The sequence below is a fragment of the Oncorhynchus masou genome, chromosome 2, assembly GCF_036934945.1.
Source record: "Oncorhynchus masou masou isolate Uvic2021 chromosome 2, UVic_Omas_1.1, whole genome shotgun sequence".
NCBI lineage: Eukaryota > Metazoa > Chordata > Actinopteri > Salmoniformes > Salmonidae > Oncorhynchus > Oncorhynchus masou.
Genome location: NC_088213.1, coordinates 28,906,233 through 28,929,927, shown reverse-complemented (window position 1 = coordinate 28,929,927; position 23,695 = coordinate 28,906,233). Strand labels below are relative to the sequence as shown.

Sequence of the window (23,695 nt, the reverse complement as noted above, 5' to 3'; positions counted from 1 at the left end):
TTTACTTGTTGTTGTGGGCTGTGATGTTGAAGTAGATTTTTCAACATTTACAGTGGTGGAAGTGGTCGTGGGGCCAGAGGTGACCTCTTTAGGTGGCGTTGTGGATGTAGATGGACTTGTCTCCGTTGTGGTTTCTTCAACTGTTGTTGTTCCACCTGTGATAGGTGTAATTACCTCCGCAGTTGTTGTGGTTGATGTCGTGGGATTGTAACTAATGACAACTGGCCCTGTTGTTTCTTTACTTGTTGTTGTGGGCTGTGATGTTGAAGTAGATTTTTCAACATTTACAGTGGTGGAAGTGGTCGTGGGGCCAGAGGTGACCTCTTTAGGTGGCGTTGTGGATGTAGATGGACTTGTCTCCGTTGTGGTTTCTTCAACTGTTGTAGTTCCACCTGTGATAGGTGTAATTACCTCCGCAGTTGTTGTGGTTGATGTCGTGGGATTGTAACTAATGACAACTGGCCCTGTTGTTTCTTCACCTGTTGTTGTTTGCTGTGATGTTGAAGTAGAGGTTTCAGCAATTTCAGTGGTGGAAGTGGTTGTTGGGCCAGAGGTGAAGTCTTTAGGTGGCTTTGTGGATGTAGATGGACTTGTCTCCGTTGTGGTTTCTTCAACTGTTGTTGTTCCACCTGTGATAGGTGTAATTACCTCCGCAGTTGTTGAGGTTGATGTCGTGGGATTGTAACTAATGACAACTGGCCCTGTTGTTTCTTCAACTGTTGTTGTGGGATGTGATGTTGAGGTAGAGGTTTCAGCAATTGCAGTGGTGGAAGTGGTTGTTGGGCCAGGGGTGAATTCTTTAGGTGGCGTTGTGGATGTAGATGGACTTGTCTCCGTTGTGGTTTCTTCAACTGTTGTAGTTCCACGCGTGGTCGGTGTAGTTACCTCTGTAGCTGTTGTGGTTGACGTCGTGGGATTGTAACCAATGACAACTGGCCCTGTTATGTCTTCACCTGTTGTTGTTTGCTGTGATGTTGAGGTAGAGGTTTCAACAATTACAGTGATGGAAGTGGTCGTGGGGCCAGAAGTGACCTCTTTAGGTGGCGTTGTGGATGTAGATGGACTTGTCTCCGTTGTGGTTTCTTCAACTGTTGTTGTTCCACCTGTGATAGGTGTAATTACCTCCGCAGTTGTTGTGGTTGATGTCGTGGGATTGTAACTAATGACAACTGGCCCTGTTGTTTCTTTACTTGTTGTTGTGGGCTGTGATGTTGAAGTAGATTTTTCAACATTTACAGTGGTGGAAGTGGTCGTGGGGCCAGAGGTGACCTCTTTAGGTGGCGTTGTGGATGTAGATGGACTTGTCTCCGTTGTGGTTTCTTCAACTGTTGTTGTTCCACCTGTGATAGGTGTAATTACCTCCGCAGTTGTTGTGGTTGATGTCGTGGGATTGTAACTAATGACAACTGGCCCTGTTGTTTCTTTACTTGTTGTTGTGGGCTGTGATGTTGAAGTAGATTTTTCAACATTTACAGTGGTGGAAGTGGTCGTGGGGCCAGAGGTGACCTCTTTAGGTGGCGTTGTGGATGTAGATGGACTTGTCTCCGTTGTGGTTTCTTCAACTGTTGTAGTTCCACCTGTGATAGGTGTAATTACCTCCGCAGTTGTTGTGGTTGATGTCGTGGGATTGTAACTAATGACAACTGGCCCTGTTGTTTCTTCACCTGTTGTTGTTTGCTGTGATGTTGAAGTAGAGGTTTCAGCAATTTCAGTGGTGGAAGTGGTTGTTGGGCCAGAGGTGAAGTCTTTAGGTGGCTTTGTGGATGTAGATGGACTTGTCTCCGTTGTGGTTTCTTCAACTGTTGTTGTTCCACCTTTGATAGGTGTAATTACCTCCGCAGTTGTTGAGGTTGATGTCGTGGGATTGTAACTAATGACAACTGGCCCTGTTGTTTCTTCAACTGTTGTTGTGGGATGTGATGTTGAGGTAGAGGTTTCAGCAATTGCAGTGGTGGAAGTGGTTGTTGGGCCAGGGGTGAATTCTTTAGGTGGCGTTGTGGATGTAGATGGACTTGTCTCCGTTGTGGTTTCTTCAACTGTTGTAGTTCCACGCGTGGTCGGTGTAGTTACCTCTGTAGCTGTTGTGGTTGACGTCGTGGGATTGTAACCAATGACAACTGGCCCTGTTATGTCTTCACCTGTTGTTGTTTGCTGTGATGTTGAGGTAGAGGTTTCAACAATTACAGTGATGGAAGTGGTCGTGGGGCCAGAAGTGACCTCTTTAGGTGGCGTTGTGGATGTAGATGGACTTGTCTCCGTTGTGGTTTCTTCAACTGTTGTTGTTCCACCTGTGATAGGTGTAATTACCTCCGCAGTTGTTGTGGTTGATGTCGTGGGATTGTAACTAATGAGAACTGGCCCTGTTGTTTCTTTACTTGTTGTTGTGGGCTGTGATGTTGAAGTAGATTTTTCAACATTTACAGTGGTGGAAGTGGTCGTGGGGCCAGAGGTGACCTCTTTAGGTGGCGTTGTGGATGTAGATGGACTTGTCTCCGTTGTGGTTTCTTCAACTGTTGTAGTTCCACCTGTGATAGGTGTAATTACCTCCGCAGTTGTTGTGGTTGATGTCGTGGGATTGTAACTAATGACAACTGGCCCTGTTGTTTCTTCACCTGTTGTTGTTTGCTGTGATGTTGAAGTAGAGGTTTCAGCAATTTCAGTGGTGGAAGTGGTTGTTGGGCCAGAGGTGAAGTCTTTAGGTGGCTTTGTGGATGTAGATGGACTTGTCTCCGTTGTGGTTTCTTCAACTGTTGTTGTTCCACCTGTGATAGGTGTAATTACCTCCGCAGTTGTTGTGGTTGATGTCGTGGGATTGTAACTAATGACAACTGGCCCTGTTGTTTCTTCAACTGTTGTTGTGGGATGTGATGTTGAGGTAGAGGTTTCAGCAATTGCAGTGGTGGAAGTGGTTGTTGGGCCAGGGGTGAATTCTTTAGGTGGCGTTGTGGATGTAGATGGACTTGTCTCCGTTGTGGTTTCTTCAACTGTTGTTGTTACACCTGTGGTAGGTGTAATTACCTCTGTAGTTGTAATGGGTGCCTTTGTAGTTGTGGTTGATGTTATGGGATTGGAAGAAATGACAACTGGCCCTGTTGTTTCTTCACCTGTTGTTGTGGGCTGTGATGTTGAAGTAGAGGTTTCGACATTTACAGTGGTGGAAGTGGTCGTGGGGCCAGTGGTGACCTCTTTAGGTGGCTTTGTGGATGTAGATGGACTTGTCTCCGTTGTGGTTTCTTCAACTGTTGTAGTTCCACCTGTGATAGGTGTAATTACCTCCGCAGTTGTTGTGGTTGATGTCGTGGGATTGTAACTAATGACAACTGGCCCTGTTGTTTCTTCACCTGTTGTTGTTTGCTGTGATGTTGAAGTAGAGGTTTCAGCAATTTCAGTGGTGGAAGTGGTTGTTGGGCCAGAGGTGAAGTCTTTAGGTGGCTTTGTGGATGTAGATGGACTTGTCTCCGTTGTGGTTTCTTCAACTGTTGTTGTTCCACCTGTGATAGGTGTAATTACCTCCGCAGTTGTTGTGGTTGATGTCGTGGGATTGTAACTAATGACAACTGGCCCTGTTGTTTCTTCAACTGTTGTTGTGGGATGTGATGTTGAGGTAGAGGTTTCAGCAATTGCAGTGGTGGAAGTGGTTGTTGGGCCAGGGGTGAATTCTTTAGGTGGCGTTGTGGATGTAGATGGACTTGTCTCCGTTGTGGTTTCTTCAACTGTTGTTGTTACACCTGTGGTAGGTGTAATTACCTCTGTAGTTGTAATGGGTGCCTTTGTAGTTGTGGTTGATGTTATGGGATTGGAAGAAATGACAACTGGCCCTGTTGTTTCTTCACCTGTTGTTGTGGGCTGTGATGTTGAAGTAGAGGTTTCGACATTTACAGTGGTGGAAGTGGTCGTGGGGCCAGTGGTGACCTCTTTAGGTGGCTTTGTGGATGTAGATGGACTTTGTGGATGTAGTTCCATGGACTTGTCTCCCGTTTGTGGTTTCTTCAACTGTTGTAGTTCCACCTGTGATAGGTGTCTTTAGGTGGCTTTGTGGATGTAGATGGACTTGTCTCCATTGTGGTTTCTTCAAGTTGTGTTCCACCTTGTGGTTGATGTTGTGGTTGATTGTGGGATTGTAACTAATGACAACTGGCCCTGTTGTTTCTTCACCTGTTGTTGTTTGCTGTGATGTTGAAGTAGAGGTTTCAGCAATTTCAGTGGTGGAAGTGGTTGTTGGGCCAGAGGTGAAGTCTTTAGGTGGCTTTGTGGATGTAGATGGACTTGTCTCCATTGTGGTTTCTTCAACTGTTGTAGTTCCACCTGTGATAGGTGTAATTACCTCCGCAGTTGTTGTGGTTGATGTCGTGGGATTGTAACTAATGACAACTGGCCCTGTTGTTTCTTCACCTGTTGTTGTTTGCTGTGATGTTGAAGTAGAGGTTTCAGCAATTTCAGTGGTGGAAGTGGTTGTTGGGCCAGAGGTGAAGTCTTTAGGTGGCTTTGTGGATGTAGATGGACTTGTCTCCATTGTGGTTTCTTCAACTGTTGTTGTTCCACCTGTGATAGGTGTAATTACCTCCGCAGTTGTTGTGGTTGATGTCGTGGGATTGTAACTAATGACAACTGGCCCTGTTGTTTCTTCACCTGTTGTTGTTTGCTGTGATGTTGAAGTAGAGGTTTCAGCAATTTCAGTGGTGGAAGTGGTTGTTGGGCCAGAGGTGAAGTCTTTAGGTGGCTTTGTGGATGTAGATGGACTTGTCTCCGTTGTGGTTTCTTCAACTGTTGTTGTTCCACCTGTGATAGGTGTAATTACCTCCGCAGTTGTTGTGGTTGATGTCGTGGGATTGTAACTAATGACAACTGGCCCTGTTGTTTCTTCAACTGTTGTTGTGGGATGTGATGTTGAGGTAGAGGTTTCAGCAATTGCAGTGGTGGAAGTGGTTGTTGGGCCAGGGGTGAATTCTTTAGGTGGCGTTGTGGATGTAGATGGACTTGTCTCCGTTGTGGTTTCTTCAACTGTTGTTGTTACACCTGTGGTAGGTGTAATTACCTCTGTAGTTGTAATGGGTGCCTTTGTAGTTGTGGTTGATGTTATGGGATTGGAAGAAATGACAACTGGCCCTGTTGTTTCTTCACCTGTTGTTGTGGGCTGTGATGTTGAAGTAGAGGTTTCGACATTTACAGTGGTGGAAGTGGTCGTGGGGCCAGTGGTGACCTCTTTAGGTGGCTTTGTGGATGTAGATGGACTTGTCTCCGTTGTGGTTTCTTCAACTGTTGTAGTTCCACCTGTGATAGGTGTAATTACCTCCGCAGTTGTTGTGGTTGATGTCGTGGGATTGTAACTAATGACAACTGGCCCTGTTGTTTCTTCACCTGTTGTTGTTTGCTGTGATGTTGAAGTAGAGGTTTCAGCAATTTCAGTGGTGGAAGTGGTTGTTGGTTCAGAGGCTAAGTCTTTAGGTGGCTTTGTGGATGTAGATGGACTTGTCTCCATTGTGGTTTCTTCAACTGTTGTAGTTCCACCTGTGATAGGTGTAATTACCTCCGCAGTTGTTGTGGTTGATGTCGTGGGATTGTAACTAATGACAACTGGCCCTGTTGTTTCTTCACCTGTTGTTGTTTGCTGTGATGTTGAAGTAGAGGTTTCAGCAATTTCAGTGGTGGAAGTGGTTGTTGGGCCAGAGGTGAAGTCTTTAGGTGGCTTTGTGGATGTAGATGGACTTGTCTCCATGGTGGTTTCTTCAACTGTTGTTGTTCCACCTGTGATAGGTGTAATTACCTCCGCAGTTGTTGTGGTTGATGTCGTGGGATTGTAACTAATGACAACTGGCCCTGTTGTTTCTTCAACTGTTGTTGTGGGATGTGATGTTGAGGTAGAGGTTTCAGCAATTGCAGTGGTGGAAGTGGTTGTTGGGCCAGGGGTGAATTCTTTAGGTGGCGTTGTGGATGTAGATGGACTTGTCTCCGTTGTGGTTTCTTCAACTGTTGTTGTTACACCTGTGGTAGGTGTAATTACCTCTGTAGTTGTAATGGGTGCCTTTGTAGTTGTGGTTGATGTTATGGGATTGGAAGAAATGACAACTGGCCCTGTTGTTTCTTCACCTGTTGTTGTGGGCTGTGATGTTGAAGTAGAGGTTTCGACATTTACAGTGGTGGAAGTGGTCGTGGGGCCAGTGGTGACCTCTTTAGGTGGCTTTGTGGATGTAGATGGACTTGTCTCCGTTGTGGTTTCTTCAACTGTTGTTGTTCCACCTGTGATAGGTGTAATTACCTCCGCAGTTGTTGTGGTTGATGTCGTGGGATTGTAACTAATGACAACTGGCCCTGTTGTTTCTTCACCTGTTGTTGTTTGCTGTGATGTTGAAGTAGAGGTTTCAGCAATTTCAGTGGTGGAAGTGGTTGTTGGGCCAGAGGTGAAGTCTTTAGGTGGCTTTGTGGATGTAGATGGACTTGTCTCCGTTGTGGTTTCTTCAACTGTTGTTGTTCCACCTGTGATAGGTGTAATTACCTCCGCAGTTGTTGTGGTTGATGTCGTGGGATTGTAACTAATGACAACTGGCCCTGTTGTTTCTTCAACTGTTGTTGTGGGATGTGATGTTGAGGTAGAGGTTTCAGCAATTGCAGTGGTGGAAGTGGTTGTTGGGCCAGGGGTGAATTCTTTAGGTGGCTTTGTGGATGTAGATGGACTTGTCTCCGTTGTGGTTTCTTCAACTGTTGTTGTTACACCTGTGGTAGGTGTAATTACCTCTGTAGTTGTAATGGGTGCCTTTGTAGTTGTGGTTGATGTTATGGGATTGGAAGAAATGACAACTGGCCCTGTTGTTTCTTCACCTGTTGTTGTGGGCTGTGATGTTGAAGTAGAGGTTTCACATTTACAGTGGTGGAAGTGGTCGTGGGGCCAGTGGTGACCTCTTTAGGTGGCTTTGTGGATGTAGATGGACTTGTCTCCATTGTGGTTTCTTCAACTGTTGTTGTTCCACCTGTGATAGGTGTAATTACCTCCGCAGTTGTTGTGGTTGATGTCGTGGGATTGTAACTAATGACAACTGGCCCTGTTGTTTCTTCACCTGTTGTTGTTTGCTGTGATGTTGAAGTAGAGGTTTCAGCAATTTCAGTGGTGGAAGTGGTTGTTGGGCCAGAGGTGAAGTCTTTAGGTGGCTTTGTGGATGTAGATGGACTTGTCTCCATTGTGGTTTCTTCAACTGTTGTTGTTCCACCTGTGATAGGTGTAATTACCTCCGCAGTTGTTGTGGTTGATGTCGTGGGATTGTAACTAATGACAACTGGCCCTGTTGTTTCTTCAACTGTTGTTGTGGGATGTGATGTTGAGGTAGAGGTTTCAGCAATTGCAGTGGTGGAAGTGGTTGTTGGGCCAGGGGTGAATTCTTTAGGTGGCGTTGTGGATGTAGATGGACTTGTCTCCGTTGTGGTTTCTTCAACTGTTGTTGTTACACCTGTGGTAGGTGTAATTACCTCTGTAGTTGTAATGGGTGCCTTTGAAGTTGTGGTTGATGTTATGGGATTGGAAGAAATGACAACTGGCCCTGTTGTTTCTTCACCTGTTGTTGTGGGCTGTGATGTTGAAGTAGAGGTTTCGACATTTACAGTGGTGGAAGTGGTCGTGGGGCCAGTGGTGACCTCTTTAGGTGGCTTTGTGGATGTAGATGGACTTGTCTCCGTTGTGGTTTCTTCAACTGTTGTAGTTCCACCTGTGATAGGTGTAATTACCTCCGCAGTTGTTGTGGTTGATGTCGTGGGATTGTAACTAATGACAACTGGCCCTGCTGTTTCTTCACCTGTTGTTGTTTGCTGTGATGTTGAAGTAGAGGTTTCAGCAATTTCAGTGGTGGAAGTGGTTGTTGGGCCAGAGGTGAAGTCTTTAGGTGGCTTTGTGGATGTAGATGGACTTGTCTCCGTTGTGGTTTCTTCAACTGTTGTTGTTCCACCTGTGATAGGTGTAATTACCTCCGCAGTTGTTGTGGTTGATGTCGTGGGATTGTAACTAATGACAACTGGCCCTGTTGTTTCTTCCACTGTTGTTGTGGGATGTGATGTTGAGGTAGAGGTTTCAGCAATTGCAGTGGTGGAAGTGGTTGTTGGGCCAGGGGTGAATTCTTTAGGTGGCGTTGTGGATGTAGATGGACTTGTCTCCGTTGTGGTTTCTTCAACTGTTGTTGTTACACCTGTGGTAGGTGTAATTACCTCTGTAGTTGTAATGGGTGCCTTTGTAGTTGTGGTTGATGTTATGGGATTGGAAGAAATGACAACTGGCCCTGTTGTTTCTTCACCTGTTGTTGTGGGCTGTGATGTTGAAGTAGAAGTTTCGACATTTACAGTGGTGGAAGTGGTCGTGGGGCCAGAGGTGACCTCTTTAGGTGGCGTTGTGGATGTAGATGGACTTGTCTCCGTTGTGGTTTCTTCAACTGTTGTAGTTCCACCTGTGGTAGGTGTTGTGACCTCTGTTGTTGTTGTTAAAGTAGTGGGATTGGATGTAATGACAACTGGCCCTGTTGTTTCTTCACCTATTATTGTGGGCTGTGGTGTGGAGGTAGAGGTTTCAACAATTACAGTGGTGGAAGTGGTTGTTGGTCCAGTGGTGAATTCTTTAGGTGGCGTTGTGGATGTCGATGGAAATGTCTCCGTTGTGGTTTCTTCAACTGCTGTTGTTCCACCTGTGGTAGGTGTAATTACCTCTGTCATTGTTGTGGTTGATGTCGTGGGATTGGAAGTTATGACAACTGGCCCTGTTGTTTCTTCACCTGTTGTAGTTCCACCTGTGGGAGGTGTAGTTACCTCTGTAGTTTTTGTTGGTGCCTTTGTCGTTCTGGTGAAAGTTGTGGGTTTAGAAGTTGTGACAACTGGCCCTGTTGTTTCTTCACTTGTTGTTGTGTGCTGTGATGTTGAGGTAGAGGTTTCAACAATTACAGTGGTGGAAGTGGTTGTTGGGCCGGAGGTGAAAATTTTAGGCGGCTGTGTAGATCTTTCAGTAGCAGTATATGTATTAACCTCTGCATTTGTTGTGGGTGCCTTTGTAGTGTAAGTTGAAGTTAATGGCTGGGATGTTGAGGTAGGGGCTTCAACATTTACAGTTGTAGATGATGATGCTGTGTTGTGTGTGAATATCCCAGATGTAGTTGTATTGGTAATCTGGGAGGTAGGCTCTGTTGTCAATATTCCACCTGTGAAGACTGATTCTGTTGTTGTTGATGTTAAAGGCCACATTGTACCTGTAAAGTAAGGTAGTGTTTTTGTAACTGACTCAATCAAAGTCACTGAAGGTTTGGTGGTGACATGTGATGTCGTTGTTCTGGTACCAGTGGTGACTACTTTAGGTGGCTTTGTAGATATGATGGTCTTAGTTGTGGTTTCTTCCATAGTTGAAGTTTCAGCTGTGGTCGATGTAGCTGTGGTCGAGGGTACCGTAGCTGTTGTAGTTACAGTTGTCGGGTTGGGAATTGTGACTGTACTTGCTCCAGATGTTGTAGTTGAAGGATTTAATGATGAAGTTATGGTGCCAATAGTGATTTCAGGTGTTGTCTCCATTGTTGTGGATGACCAAGTAGATGTTGGTTCTGTTTTTGAAAAATATATATATTTTGTTAACTAGTCCAGAAAAATAACATTTGAATTGACCAAATAGCTCGTATTTACAATACTTTCCATCCATATTCAATTTGAACATATCGTCAATATGAATTAAACTCATCACTACCACCTAGGGTCTACCCGAACCCGAATATCTGAGACCCCACCAGGGGCCCAGGCTGGTACGGGTCCAAATTTCTAACTATTCCTTTGGGTCCGGGTCGAGTCATGTTTGATTGTCATCGGGTCTTGGGTCTATGTAATTACAGGTGATTGACCTGAGTGGACCTGAATGGACCCGACCACAGCTCTGCATAGCCTGTACCATATTTATTTTACGCTAATATGGTGAATTTATTGACTTATAGAAGGCCTAGGCAAAATATAAAGACCTATTAATTAACCAGAGGAGCAACTTGGCTGATAAATATAATTAATTTGTCACTTGGGTCCAATCAGGTCTGGTCTAGACCTGGACCCATTAGGGTATGGGCCGGGTCTAGGTCTAGTGTTTGGGTCTGATTGTTCTCGGGTTTGTTCGGGTCCAGGTCCCACTTTATTTTAAATGATTGTGTCCGTTCAGGTCCGGGTCTGATTGTCCTTGGGTCCGTTCGGTTCCGGGTCCAACTGTTTGGACCCGAGAAGACCTCTACTACCATCTTAAATAAAAATTGCTATTAATTTCCATCAAGATTTCCATTTATCAGTATGGTAGTTAGCAAAAATTGGACTGCACTTGAATCATGCAAGAGCTTCTCTGCTTACCAGGTGTTGAGAAGTGGAAGACAGTTGTGGGCTTTAGTGTTGTTGTAGAAGTCTGTGTTGTAGTTGCATGGACAGTTGTTGTGGTCAGAGGGGATGTTGTGGTTGGTACTGGAGTTGTGGTCACTTTACAAGGGGAAATGTTCCTGGTAATGGTTCCGTTCGAGGCACAAACAGCAACTATGCAGTTACCAATCCCATCTGTTGTATTGTAGAGGGTTTCTCCATATGGGTGTTGTTTACCATTATGCAAGCATGTACAATCTGCAGGGGGGAAAGTATTTTACAATTGGATTTAATCAATGTTGCTTTGGTTATTGCTAAATATGTTACTTTTATTTGGAGATGTCATCCTTACCATTTACATCATAACTACAGCTCACTCCAGTCATTGTGCAGGTGCTTTAAAAGAAGAAAAATAATGTAAACATTTTAATTATTCCCAGTTTCAATTGAATAAGATATAAATGTTTTTTTCAATATACCATTATAGAGATTAAACTAGTAAGGGTTTGGTAATAAAGTACTATAAGTTGTGAAATGGTTGTGGAGCAGGGCACGTTTTGAGATGGCCATTTAGCCATAATTGGCATCACTATGGAAAAACTAGCATATGACCTTCCCATCTTAGACAAACCCCTACCCAACCTCTTCTAAAATTAATGCAATACAGAAAACAGAAAATCTAATACTTTCACAGTTGTAACATTCAGAATATGCTCTGAAATTGTACACGTACTGTGAACTGAATTTTTCAAACATACCATGTTTCACAATTTTGTGCCGGAAGATTCTGTCCATTGGTGTACTGGTTTCCTTCATAGTCATAACAGCCACATTGTTCCCTCTCCACACACTTCATTGTCTCCTCATTGAAGTAAGGTTGTGCCGCAGGACAGTTAGGATAGCAGCCTGTAATAAGCACAATAGCCAAGAGGTTACAAAAGGTCTTGTTATGGATAACAGTAGTCAGTGTAAATGTAGCCTGAGGCTGCTCAGACACACAGCATGTAGATGTATAACAATTGTTGGGGTCAGTTTCAGTTACAATTGTTATTCAGAAATAATATCCAAAATGAGACAAAATATGAGTTAGACGGTCATATCCCTACCTTCCAATGCTGGAATTAAACTAGAACAGTCTCCGGAAGGGTTTCTGCAGGTCTTCATACACTGAGCTCCACATGCCTTGTAGTGCCACTCACATTCTCCAGTAGGGTTGTAGTAATCACAGAACAGTGCTGTATGTGGTGTACAAAATATGGTGGGGAAAAAGTTGTCATTATTTGAACTAGAATAATGATGCCTTTCCATGATCAACTGTCCTATATGATAATGTGTCAACCTAGTCCAGTATTGAATTGACAAGCGCCTTAATGTAGTTCAAAAATCACATTCACTGTTGATTGTGAAGATACTTACGGCAAATTCGAGGGGTTCTCCAGGCTACGCATGCTCCAGCTTCATTACAGGCCTTTGCATAAGCTGCCACTGCGGTACAGAGGCACTCGCAGTCTCCACCACTGTCACAAGCACATGAGTCTCTCACACAAGCATCATAGTAAGGAGAGGGGTCCACCTTAAAAGCACAGAAATGTGTTGTAAGATAAACAGAAGTTGCATGGTGAAGTACATTTCTTTGTCCACAAAACACAAATCCACATATCTTACTAGTGTGGTGGATGAATCAGAATTAGTTGGGCAACATAAGTAATTAAGATATCATATTACAGGCTGCTATCCACCATCGATCACCACATTCTTTTGGAGAGATTGGAAACCCAAATTGGTCTACACGGACAAGTTCTGGCCTGGTTTATCTGTCAGAAAGATATCAGTTTGTCTCTGTGAATGGTTTGTCCTCTGACAAATCAACTGTAAATGTCGGTGTCCCTCAAGGTTCCGTTTTAGGACCGCTATTGTTTTCACTATATATTTTACCTCTTGGGGATGTCATTCGAAAACATAATGTTAACTTTCACTGCTATGCGAATGACAAACAGCTGTACATTTTAATGAAACATGGTGAAGCCCCAAAATTGCTCTTGCTAGAAGCATGTGTTTCAGACATAAGGAAGTGGATGGCTGCAAATGTTCTACTTTTAAACTCTGACAAAACAGAGATGCTTGTTCTAGGTCCCAAGAAACAAAGAGATCTTCTGTTGAATCTCAATCTCAACTTTAAGTCTTTACTGAAGACTCATCTCTACTGTGGGTCATATGATTGAGTGTAGTCTGGCCCAGGAGTGTGAAGGTGAACGGAAAGGCTCTGGAGCTGTCTCTGCCTGGCTGGTTCCCCTATTTCCACTGGGATTCTCTGCCTCTAACCCTATTACAGGTGCTGAGTCACTGGCTTACTAGGGCTCTTTCATACCGTCCTTAGGAGGGGTGCGTCACTTGACAGGAAGATCACTGATGTGATCTTCCTGTCTGGGTTGGCACCCCCCCTTGGGTTGTGCTGTGGCGGAGATCTTTGTGGGCTATACTCAGCCTTGTCTCAGGATGGTAAGTTGCTGGTTGAAGATATCCCTCTAGTGGTGTGGGGTCTGTGCTTTGGCAAAGTGGGTGGGGTTATATCCTTCCTGTTTGGCCCTGTCTGAGGGTGTCATCGGATGGGGCCACAGTGTCTTCTGACCCCTTCTGTCTCAGCCTCCAGTATTTTTGCTGCAGTAGTTTATGTGTCGAGGGGCTAGGATCAGTTTGTTATATCTGGAGTACTTCTCCTGTCCTATCCGGTGTCCTGTGTGAATTTAAGTATGCTCTCTCTTTCTCTCTTTCTTTCTCTCTCTCTGAGGACCTGAGCCCTAGGACCATGCCTTAAGACTACCTGGCATGATGACTCCTTGCTGTCCCCAGTCCACCTGGCCGTGCTGCTGCTCCAGTTTCAACTGTTCTGCCTGTGATTATTATTATTTGACCATGCTGGTCATTTATGAACATTTGAACATCTTGACCATGTTCTGTTATAATCTGGCCACCCCACATAGCCTGGTTCCTCTCTAAGTTTCTTCCTAGGTTTTGGCCTTTCTAGGGAGTTTTTCCTAGCCACCATGCTTCTACACCTGCATTGCTTGCTGTTTGGGGTTTTAGGCTGGGTTTCTGTACAGCACTTTGAGATATCAGATGATGTACGAAGGGCTATATAAATAAATTTGATCTGATATCTGCATAATATTCTTATGGGATATACATTTTATTGGAATGTATTTCTAATAGACTCTAGTGTTGGCAGTTGCACTTCTTCCCTCAGCTGAGGCTCAGTCACTTGCGGCCCAGAGAGGGGAGAGGTCAGACTTGTCTTTCACATATCCCTGGTGCTATGCAGAATATCAGAAAGGGAAGAGGACAGGATGGAACTTTGTCATCATATGTGAATGTATCTGTTGAACCATGTGACGGGATGGCGTGATTAAGGGGGAACAAATTACTTGTCTGTGCGCAAGTCACTCCCCTCAGTGAGTTTGTCCAGGAGAGGGGTCAAGAGGGGATTTACTTGAGATGGGTGTATCTAGAGTTGACAATTGAGTTATGCCATTGGATGAGGTAATGGGTCTGTGCTATGAAGTACCAGGAACTAGATTAGAACCTCGTCTTCGGGACCAAACTGAACGATAATTTATAGCGAATGCTATCTGGCTATTGGATAATCCTCTCTCTCTCTCAAGTAAAAGTCTTTCTTTGTGAACTGTTTGTAAGATCTGTGGTTCGTCATGTAATTTGAGAGGGGTTTATCTTGGCTATAAAAGATCTTTGTACTTTTCTGTAGTCACTTTCAATGGTTCATTAGAGATAGTGCATCATTGAAGGTCAAATGCTATTGCAAAGCTTATTATTATTAAACATGTAGTTTAAGCATAAATCTGACTGGTATGTGAAGTTTGTAACTATCCTCATTTGGTAAAGCAGAAATAAGCCACCACGCTACCAATATAACCTAGGTGAATATATCCATACCTGGTTCTGGCAGGCTGTGAAGACATCACTGTTAATGATGCTGCACTGTTTCTGGGACCAAGACGCTCTGTACGGGTTGGAGGCACATGGGTGCACTACAGCGGATACACTTGGACAGCTTGATGAAACTTTCCAGCTGTTTCCAAATTCTACCGGATCAACAACAGTCGCTTGGGCTCTAGTGGTGAAGTCATTGTTTGCGTTGCCATCATAGTTTCCACACAGACCACACACCAGCCCCTGAAGAAAATAGATCATGAATTAAAATGACTGATTTGGCAGGGTTCTACAAAAGTCTTGGTAATATCAGTTTTGACTGAATACTGAATTAATTTCTTCATCAGAGTATCTTAATGTACCTGGTATTGTGGGCTAAGCTTGATAAAGAGACTGGTCTTCTTGTCCCACATGAGGATTAGACCACTTTTGACTTCAATGACCAGATAATTCCCCAGAAGGCTGATCTGTTTAGGAAACTGCTCTTCTGGAGTACTCCTGACAACTTGAGCGTTCCCATCTGCCAATATGAGCTCACTGGTCTGAAGAAGAGAAATATGTTTTCGTACATAACTTGATCTGAAATCGGATCTCAACCTGATGTTTGGTTGATGATTTGTTAATTGTTCTTTACACGAGGGATGGAATGTACAGTATTGTGTGAAGTCAAGTTGCTCATTACCCCCAGGAAGAGCTTGATGGTCTTGGAGCAGGTGGTGCCTTTAGTTCCACAAGGAACGTTCTCAGTGAGGACTCTGAAGCTGCCACTGCCATTAGTATTGCCACAGTAGTCCTGTGAGAATGAAAAATATTATTAATATGGTTCAAATTCACACTTTTCAATGCTGATACAATTCTACCAAATAAAGAGACACAAACCTGAATGAGAGTGTATTCACAGTTTCCATTAAAGTTGAACCTTTTCTCATCAAAAGTGATATAGTGACCCTCTCCATAGATTGCACAAACTCCATCACAGAGATGTGTGGTACACTGCCATTGTCTGTCCTTGCAAGTACTGTGAACAACACACACATAATGTCGGGTTTTTCATTATTTGTAAGTCTGTGTTCTTTATGTTTTCTCCCCCATGAGATGTAAGACACAAAACAGACATACCATGTATTGCAGTCAACCTTAAGTGTCTCTCCAGCTTGGTAAGTAGCTCCATTGTGAGCACAAGGACAAAGTTCCTCCTTGATGCAGTCTCCGTTGCCATCAGAAACCAGTCCGTTGGGGCACATACAACCTGATGTACACTCTGTGCTAATCTAAAGGGATTTAACAAAAAAAAGTACATAAATAAGTCATGGTAAATGAAAGAGATTTTGCGAGCGGGGGGGGGGTCTATTTGACATCATTTCGATTTTCCAGGGTTTTTGTTCATTCAACACGAATCTGTATAATAGTGACAATGTTTGACAATCCCATTTAGAGTGAATGAGGGACTCACACAGGTCATGTCCAGAGTTTTGCAGCTCTTTTGACACTCTGAACCTGACGCTCCTGGAGGTACAGTTGAGCAGTTGAAGAAAACCATTGGCAGTGTGCATACTGGGGATATATGAGAATACACGTTTTAAAAAACTGATTTTCAATTCTCAAACAAGAAGAATATAATTGTCATATATCCAGAAATATCCACATTCATCATAATTAATCACATTGTCTTCAATGAATTGCTTAAATTATCTTGGTTCATTTCATATGTACCTGTTTTGTGAAGGATGCATGTAAAGGGTTACCTAATATCGAGCCATATATTTTATAAATAGCTACTACGTTGGAAGCAAAGAACATAAAACTTACTAAATAGTCTTGCTTCCCCAGTGCAACTCAGTGTCCCTTGTCTGCAAGTGCTGTTAAATAGTTACAGTATTAATGGTTATAGTTACATAATCAAATTAACAGCAAACATCATTATGACATAATTTAATTCACAGCTTTGAATATATCCATTAAGTTTCATTAGTACTTGTATTCATTTTGGTCTCCTAGCTTTATACGTATGAGGGAGGTGCTTACCAGGTGGCACCGTCTCTGCTGATAGTCTCTCCTGCAGGGACCACCGAGCCCTTGTCATAGCAGGGACAGTTGGTGGGGGCAACACACTGGCCAGCCTCATCCATGTAGGTGCCCTCTGCACAGCCACATCCATCCACCGGAACAAACTTCACCTGGCAAGATTGGTCTGTCATGCTCAGGGAGCGGCAGGTGCGTCCACAGCTGGTCATGTTGTAGGTATAAACTGTTTGACTGGGGCAAGTGGCAAATGTATCTGAGAAAAGTCATTAGATATGAGTAGTATTAGCAAGACCATTTTTGTTTTCCTTATATCTTTGTATTTGTGCAATTATTTCCTCAGGTTATTTGTATTTAGTAACTCAACCCCTCAGTTGTTGTTTCAGTAAATCATTTTATTCTAATCAATTTGCAGCACTCATTAAAATGACACATTGATGCCGCATTGTCTACTCACTGCAGATAGTGTCTCTCCAGCCAGTGAGCTGGATACCCTCGGCAGCACAAGCGTGGACATAAGAGGAGACGGCAGCACACATGCAGTCCTCACTCTTCTCACAGTTACAGCTGTCATACATGCAATTCTGTTTGAAAAAAAGAGTCAAAGTGTTTCAGGACTAAAACCTCATCACATAAGAGTTTAGTGGTATTACTTTGTGATTGTATCCTTCTTAACTAACTTACGGTTTTGTAGGTGTCAGGTCTTATTTCAGAATGGCAAGGTGAGAACACTCCTTTAGGATCTGATAACATGGAACACCAGTGCTGGGCATATTTCTCTGTGAAAAAGACAGTCATAATTTTAACATATGCATATACTATCTCATATACATTTGTTATAATCATTCAACAAGTAATTAATCTGTAGGCTTAATAAATATGTACCATTTTCAATGCTCAAACTGCAGGGGTTTTCAAAGCTAGTCTTGACATCAGGGCAGCTAGACATGGTCTTCCATGTGTTGGCAAAAGCTACAGCTGTGCCCTCCACCAATCCACTGATGACTCTGAAATCATCTGCCTGAACATTATTGTAGTTTCCGCAAAGGCCTGTGGAAAAATAATTGAAGCCATATGATGTATTAGATTTTTATGAATAGAGATACTGAAGAAAAAGGTATGAAACTGGTGGATGAATCTGAAGCATACCACAGGTTGTTCCTTTGTAGGATGAGATGGCAGTTATGTAGATCTGCATAACTGGTAAAAGCTGGATCTGAAGTTGAACTCCAAGAGTTGTCTGGATAACAATGAAGAATGAGGAGGGCTTGAAGACGGTCACTTCAGCTGCAATACATGAAATAAATAGAGGGAAACCATCAATGCTTCATCTAGTATATAAATGATATGGTGTTTATACACTGATCCACACTACAGTTTAATTTGGATTATCTCACCTGTATAGAGTGGGAGCTGAGAAAGAATCTGATTTACAAAAACACTTCCACATGACTGGACTCGGATCACCTGTGAATTAAATAAGATAATACATTTTATTAAATTCTCATTTGTTTCCATACATAAGCATTTTATAAGATTGCAAACAGCCCAGCAATATTTGCCTAATCAGGGCAATTTTAAAGAAGGTTATTGTGTGTTTAGTCAAAAAGTTTGACTAAAAGCGGTTTTGCTTTGGAATGAGATGACAGGTCATTGTGTTATTTGCTCTGAAACATATTTGGAGAGTTGCCTTACGGTGGATCTGCTGGAGAGGGCAAGGGTAACAGCCCTCATACACGTCTCAGTGTCAGTCAACCCACACTTCACAATGTCTCCCAGCACGGTGAATTCAGTTCCATTGCATTGCTGAAAGAAATCAAGCATGAGTTTGAAGGCAGAAATATGTAACGATAGTGACTCGTTTGAACCTATTTCTACATAAACATATGGCTTGAGGAAAAGCTATTTTACCTCACCTTTTTACCTTAGTTTGCACTGAAAACTTATCAAGAGTTTCCTCTTGCTTCTATTGCTTTGCTATGCTGCACCACATGCACTGACCTTGGTCAGAATGTAAGAGCAGTCCCCATGGAAGGTGTAGGCTTTCCCATCATAGGTGTTGATGTGGGATCCTCCCTCCACAGAGCAGGTCCCAGGACAGTCCTTGTCTGTGCAGGCCCACTGACCACCAGCACAGGTGCTAAAGGGAACATTTATACATGTATACTCATCTCACAACTGCATTCATACAGTATGTTAGAAATATTTACGTCGATATAGTTTTGATAATCACACTCTAGAGTTTGGCATGATTCATGAAAATGAGGCATGAGGTATGTGATGTTTAAATCAGATAATGTACCATTCTTTACAGTTGCTGGTGTAAGATTCTCCAGATTTGTATACTTGTCTATTGTGGACACAAAGGCATTCTCTCACTGGAATACAGCCACTCTTCTTGACGTCATCAAAAACAGTACCTTTTTGGTGAGAGATCAGGCAGAATTCAGTAGATTTAAGTTATTATAATGTGTTCTTTACACAGAGAACTTCATTGACTCCAGGAATTAACTGAGAGAAACATCAAATATTTATTTATATCATTATCAAAGACTTTGCACAAATTGACATAAAAGGCAGAATGGGTAAAAGTATGGTGTTTTCATGATGTGCTTAAGGTTAACTTGTACAACAGAGTTGAACCTATGTGTTACCTAGAGGACAGAAGCAGCCGCCTGTACAGTGGTCTTCACACAACTGTCTGGCCTCTGGGTTGGAGCAGGTGTCAACACAGGGGCTTCCACACTCCTGGTACTCCATGTTGTCGGGGCATGTCTTATCTGAGAAAATAAACATTGTGATTAACAGATTCCTTAAAATAGATTGTGAACATGATCATTAAGTGTTTGGTGGCCATGTTGAAGAGTATCTGCATACTTACAGCAGAACTGTTCAGCCCTCCATTGCTGGGGCTTCCCCCCTGCATGAACACACTGACGGGAGTACTCTGAGATGGTGTTGCACAGGCAGAAGGAGTTGGTGCTGTTATCACAGTGGCACAGGTCAGCCAGGCAGGTCTCGACGAAGGCATCATTGTCCAAATAATTAGTGCAGCTACTGAAAGCTGCACTAGAGAACAGCTGCTGACAAAATTCCTACAAATAGAGACAAATCATAAAAGGTTCCCATATAGAAAACATTTGATGGATCATATGGAATAATTGCCATTTCTAACTTCTATTAACATTGTTTTGTATTCTTCTTCTGTGGTGTGAAATGGGATACCTTATCTCCACAACTCTCCTCAGAAGTTAGTGTAGGCTCCTCACAGACTTCCAGAGGACCATCCAGTTTCCAGAGGTTTCCATAGTCAGAGCTAGAGAGTTTCCCACCTGCAACAACACAGACATTGACAATTAGCTTTTCCACTAATACAGTTACATTTCAATAGTTTTGGTAGTTTCAGAAATTATTTTACCATTGATGATGAATTCGTTGTATGTTTGGACTTCATTGAAGTCACCACAGAGTCCGCAGGTCTGGTTTCTGTACTTATCGTTCATTTCAATCTGTAGAATGACCAGACACAATGTGTTTACTCAACAAAATCTCATCCTTTTCAACACTATTCACATGTTCAGTCTTGGCTATCCTCCACGTTACCAAACTTTATTTTGATTAGTCTTTGTTTTAGGGAGTGACAGAAAATCTCATTCAAATGTACAAATATTTGCAAACACTTCATCAAATAAACATTGGAGTATGAGCCTCTGTGTGTATAGGGTGTACGTCTTCACAGATCCTTTCAATGTTAACATTTTAGGAGGGGAGTAGACAGTGGTTCAACCAACATGAGACAAAGTGCAGCCAAAAATAGGTGTCTTTCACACACAATCAACTGCTGATCATTGCCAAATGGCAAAGATGCTATGCTTTTAATCTAAAGACAAATTTAACGTGGTTAACTAATCAACCATTGAAGATTAGAAAATTATAAAAGCAGGTATTTTACCATTAGGGAATCATCCTTGTTCCAGACGGCAACCAGCCCCAGTTTGGCTACGACCTTCACATTGGATGTAGTCTTCACGATACTGACTCCAGACAAGCTGACCGGCAGGGTCACCCTTCAAGAGGAAGAAGATACTTAAAGGTCATCTTATACATTATGATTACATTTTTTATTAAACTCCAGAATGTAGCACATAAAATCCTCAAGAGAGGTGCTTGCAGAATGGCGTATAAGTCAAATGACAGGGAAACTCACGTCTGCCCATTGACCACAACAACACCCTTGGATAGCTCCACCACTACACCATCCAGCTTCATGGTGATCTTGCTAATGGTGGGCTGGTTGTCCACCACTTGCCGCCTCATCTGGATGTTGAAAGCCTCATAGCTGCTCTTACACAGTGAGGTCACAACATGGTTGCAGGTAGAGGGGAGCTGGAAAAAGTCCCCGTCGAAGGTCTTGAAGTGATAGTTACCCCATGTGCTGCAGACCTGGTCATTATGTGAGGCATTCACTCCTGAGGGACAAGGAATACAAATGTCAGTTCCATCTTAGCGTATTGATGGATACCCAGTCATTTATTTGGTGTGCATTCTGTCAGTCATTTACCTGAAAGTGTGGGTATAGTCGTGATCATAGTCGGGATGATTGTTACACTTGTGGTGGGGCTCACTGAAATAAAAGCAATTCATGAGTATTTTACAATATTATATGTACATTACGGACGGAATTCATTGCAGATATAGATTGTCGCACTGCGCTTTTAGAAGTGTATTTGATTTACACAGCAGTATGTCCAGACCAAGGAACATTTCAGGCATGATGTGATCCATTCAATATTTACGGCGAATCTAAGGCTCAATTCAAACCGTATTGCCAAAGTTCAGCGCTATCGTGCAATTGAATTTTAAAGGGACTGTTCTTGCGTTCGCAGAGTTTGTGTTCATGGTAAACACTGCATATGTCGGCTCAATCGGAAATTACCTTCACATTTCAAGTACGGCGATAGGGATTGAATCGAGCCCCTAGTTTACCAAAAGCTGCATGGTTATTGTGGCACTTCATTTCACTTGACAATTGAGTCAAACAGCTGCAAGGGGCTAACAATTGTAAAATCAATGTTTCATGGTCTTCTGTGCCTGAACTACTTTGATGTTCTATGAATTGCGCAGGTGGGGTCAAATCTTATGAAATGCTCAGCCCTGGCTGACACATGCAACAGTCCTGAAGATTCCTTAATCAAGTGCCATCTGCTGTCTTAACCAAACACATTGAATTCCGATTACAGTTCAGTTCCTATTTTACATATTTAGGCATCAAATTTTTCCTGTCAGTACTATTTGAATAATATCAGACATACTTACCACAACTATTATTTGAATGATATACATATACGTTTTTGACTGTATTCTGTTCTTGTTTTTGTTCCCGATCTAAATTTGGTTTGAAAAGTATTAACTCCCAGTGTGGGGGGTGCTTTATGTATTTATAACACTATAAACTATGCTACAACCACTCATGATAACAATCACTAATGATAATGATACAAAGTTACAGATTTTTCACCACAAATGTGTAACATTTTCAAATTTAGATGGAAACAATCTCATAAACAAATGTGTATAAGGAACAGAAATAGGATGAATAATGTAATCATATGATCGTAGTAAATGTGTTTGCTGCCCTAAAGCAGAAACCAGGAGAACCGTTATTACTGATTGCGTAACAACTGCTACTGTATGCCTACTGTCGAATTCTTCAAAATGCTTTTGTAATACATTTAATCAATGTTCTGTGTGTTAGTACATTTATGAGTAGCTAATACTTTTTTTTACATAATGAGATTTTACACAAAATATATATGTTATCAAATCTGAAAGTGACCTAATCATACTAAACTTGTGGTTACAGCTTTTAAAACCTATTGACCTACTGAGTGTCAATCATCATAATCATTTGGTATTGTCCTGAATATTTACTATTTGTAATTAGCAATTAGTCTGATTTATGAAATAATATGTAGATTTTACAGATTTGTCAGACTTTAAAAATGTAGAATAATTGTATTATAATTATAATCAGAACAGTTTCTGATATAGGCAAATGAATGAATATTCTACCAACCTGTTTGTGTTGATCTGATCAGTAGTACCAGGCATATCAGCCTCCATATCGGTGTATCCTTGGTTGTCCCCATGGTGATCCTGTGGGTAGTGAACAGGTCCTGCACAGGTGATATGAGAGAGGTGCTTAGGATGGATCTGGTCTTTATAACCACCTGTATTTGAGGAGGGACCTTAAAGGTTAAAACAAAGGTGGGGCCAAAGGTTAAACATGACTCAATAATGACTTTAAGACTTCAATGTTCTGTCTTATGAGGTTTTTAAGCACATTAACAGTACGTTAAGCATGAGCATTTACATACAGATTTAGCTGTTCATTAAGTATTCTATTATTGGGATTATAAACTCAGGTTATTATAGACCTATCTATACATCTATATTGCACAAGATAAATTACTTAATAGTCTTACAGTGAGGGGAAAAATTGTTTGATCCCCTGCTGATTTTGTATGTTTGCCCACAGACAAAGAAATGATCCGTCTATAATTTTAATGGTAGGTTTATCTGAACAGTGAGAGACAGAATAACAACAACAAAATCCAGAAAAAAACGCATGTCAAAAATGTTATAAATTGATTTGCATTTTAATGAGGGAAATAAGTATTTGACCCCCTCTCAATCAGAAAGATTTCTGGCTCCCAGGTGTCTTTTATACAGGTAATGAGCTAAGATTAGGAGCACACTCTTAAAGTGAGTGCTACTAATCTCAGTTTGTTACATGTATAAAAGACACCTGTCCACAGAAGCAATCAATCAATCAGATTCCAAACTCTCCACCATGGCCAAGACCAAAGAGCTCTCCAAGGATGTCAGGGACAAGATTGTAGACCTGCACAAGGTTGGAATGGGCTACAAGACCAACTCCAGGCAGCTTGGTGACAAGGTGACAACAGTTGGTGCAATTATTCGCAAATTGAAGAAACACAAAAGAACTGTCAATCTCCCTCGGCCTGGGGCTCCATGCAAGATCTCACCTCGTAGAGTTGCAATGATCATGAGAATGGTGAGGAATCAGCCCAGAATTACACGGGAGGATCTTGTCAATGATCTCAAGGCAGCTAGGACCGTAGTCACCAAGAAAACAATTGGTAACACACTACGCCGTGAAGGACTGAAATCCTGCAGCTCCCGCAAGGTCCACCTGCTCAAGAAAGCACATATACATGCCCGTCTGAAGTTTGCTAATGAACATCTGAATGATTCAGAGGACAACTGGGTGAAAGTGTTGTCGTCAGATGAGACCAAAATGGAGCTCTTTGGCATCAACTCAACTCGCCGTGTATGAAGGAGGAGGAATGCTGCCTATGACCCCAAG

General features: G+C 42.4%; 1 protein-coding gene across 1 annotated transcript; it reads right to left on the bottom strand.

Moving 5' to 3' along the window:
* Window position 1: 1 nt before the first annotated feature.
* LOC135552855 (mucin-5AC-like) lies at window positions 2–22,470 on the bottom strand. The gene is made up of 32 exons (XM_064984768.1): window positions 22,382–22,470; window positions 20,867–20,929; window positions 20,513–20,774; window positions 20,258–20,372; window positions 19,724–19,814; window positions 19,531–19,637; window positions 19,187–19,400; window positions 18,960–19,085; window positions 18,608–18,725; window positions 18,307–18,445; window positions 18,001–18,111; window positions 17,703–17,772; window positions 17,455–17,592; window positions 17,191–17,355; window positions 16,990–17,084; window positions 16,763–16,889; window positions 16,309–16,561; window positions 16,093–16,142; window positions 15,737–15,837; window positions 15,403–15,554; window positions 15,163–15,301; window positions 14,966–15,076; window positions 14,646–14,825; window positions 14,287–14,526; window positions 11,755–11,911; window positions 11,445–11,573; window positions 11,097–11,244; window positions 10,691–10,734; window positions 10,409–10,596; window positions 8,745–8,991; window positions 243–1,340; window positions 2–18 (listed from the first exon to the last, which is right to left on the bottom strand). The coding sequence occupies exons 1-32, from the start codon at window positions 22,452–22,454 to the stop codon at window positions 2–4; spliced, it is 5,268 nt and encodes a 1,755-aa protein (XP_064840840.1). The 5' UTR covers window positions 22,455–22,470.
* Between the last annotated feature and the right edge of the window lie 1,225 nt (window positions 22,471–23,695).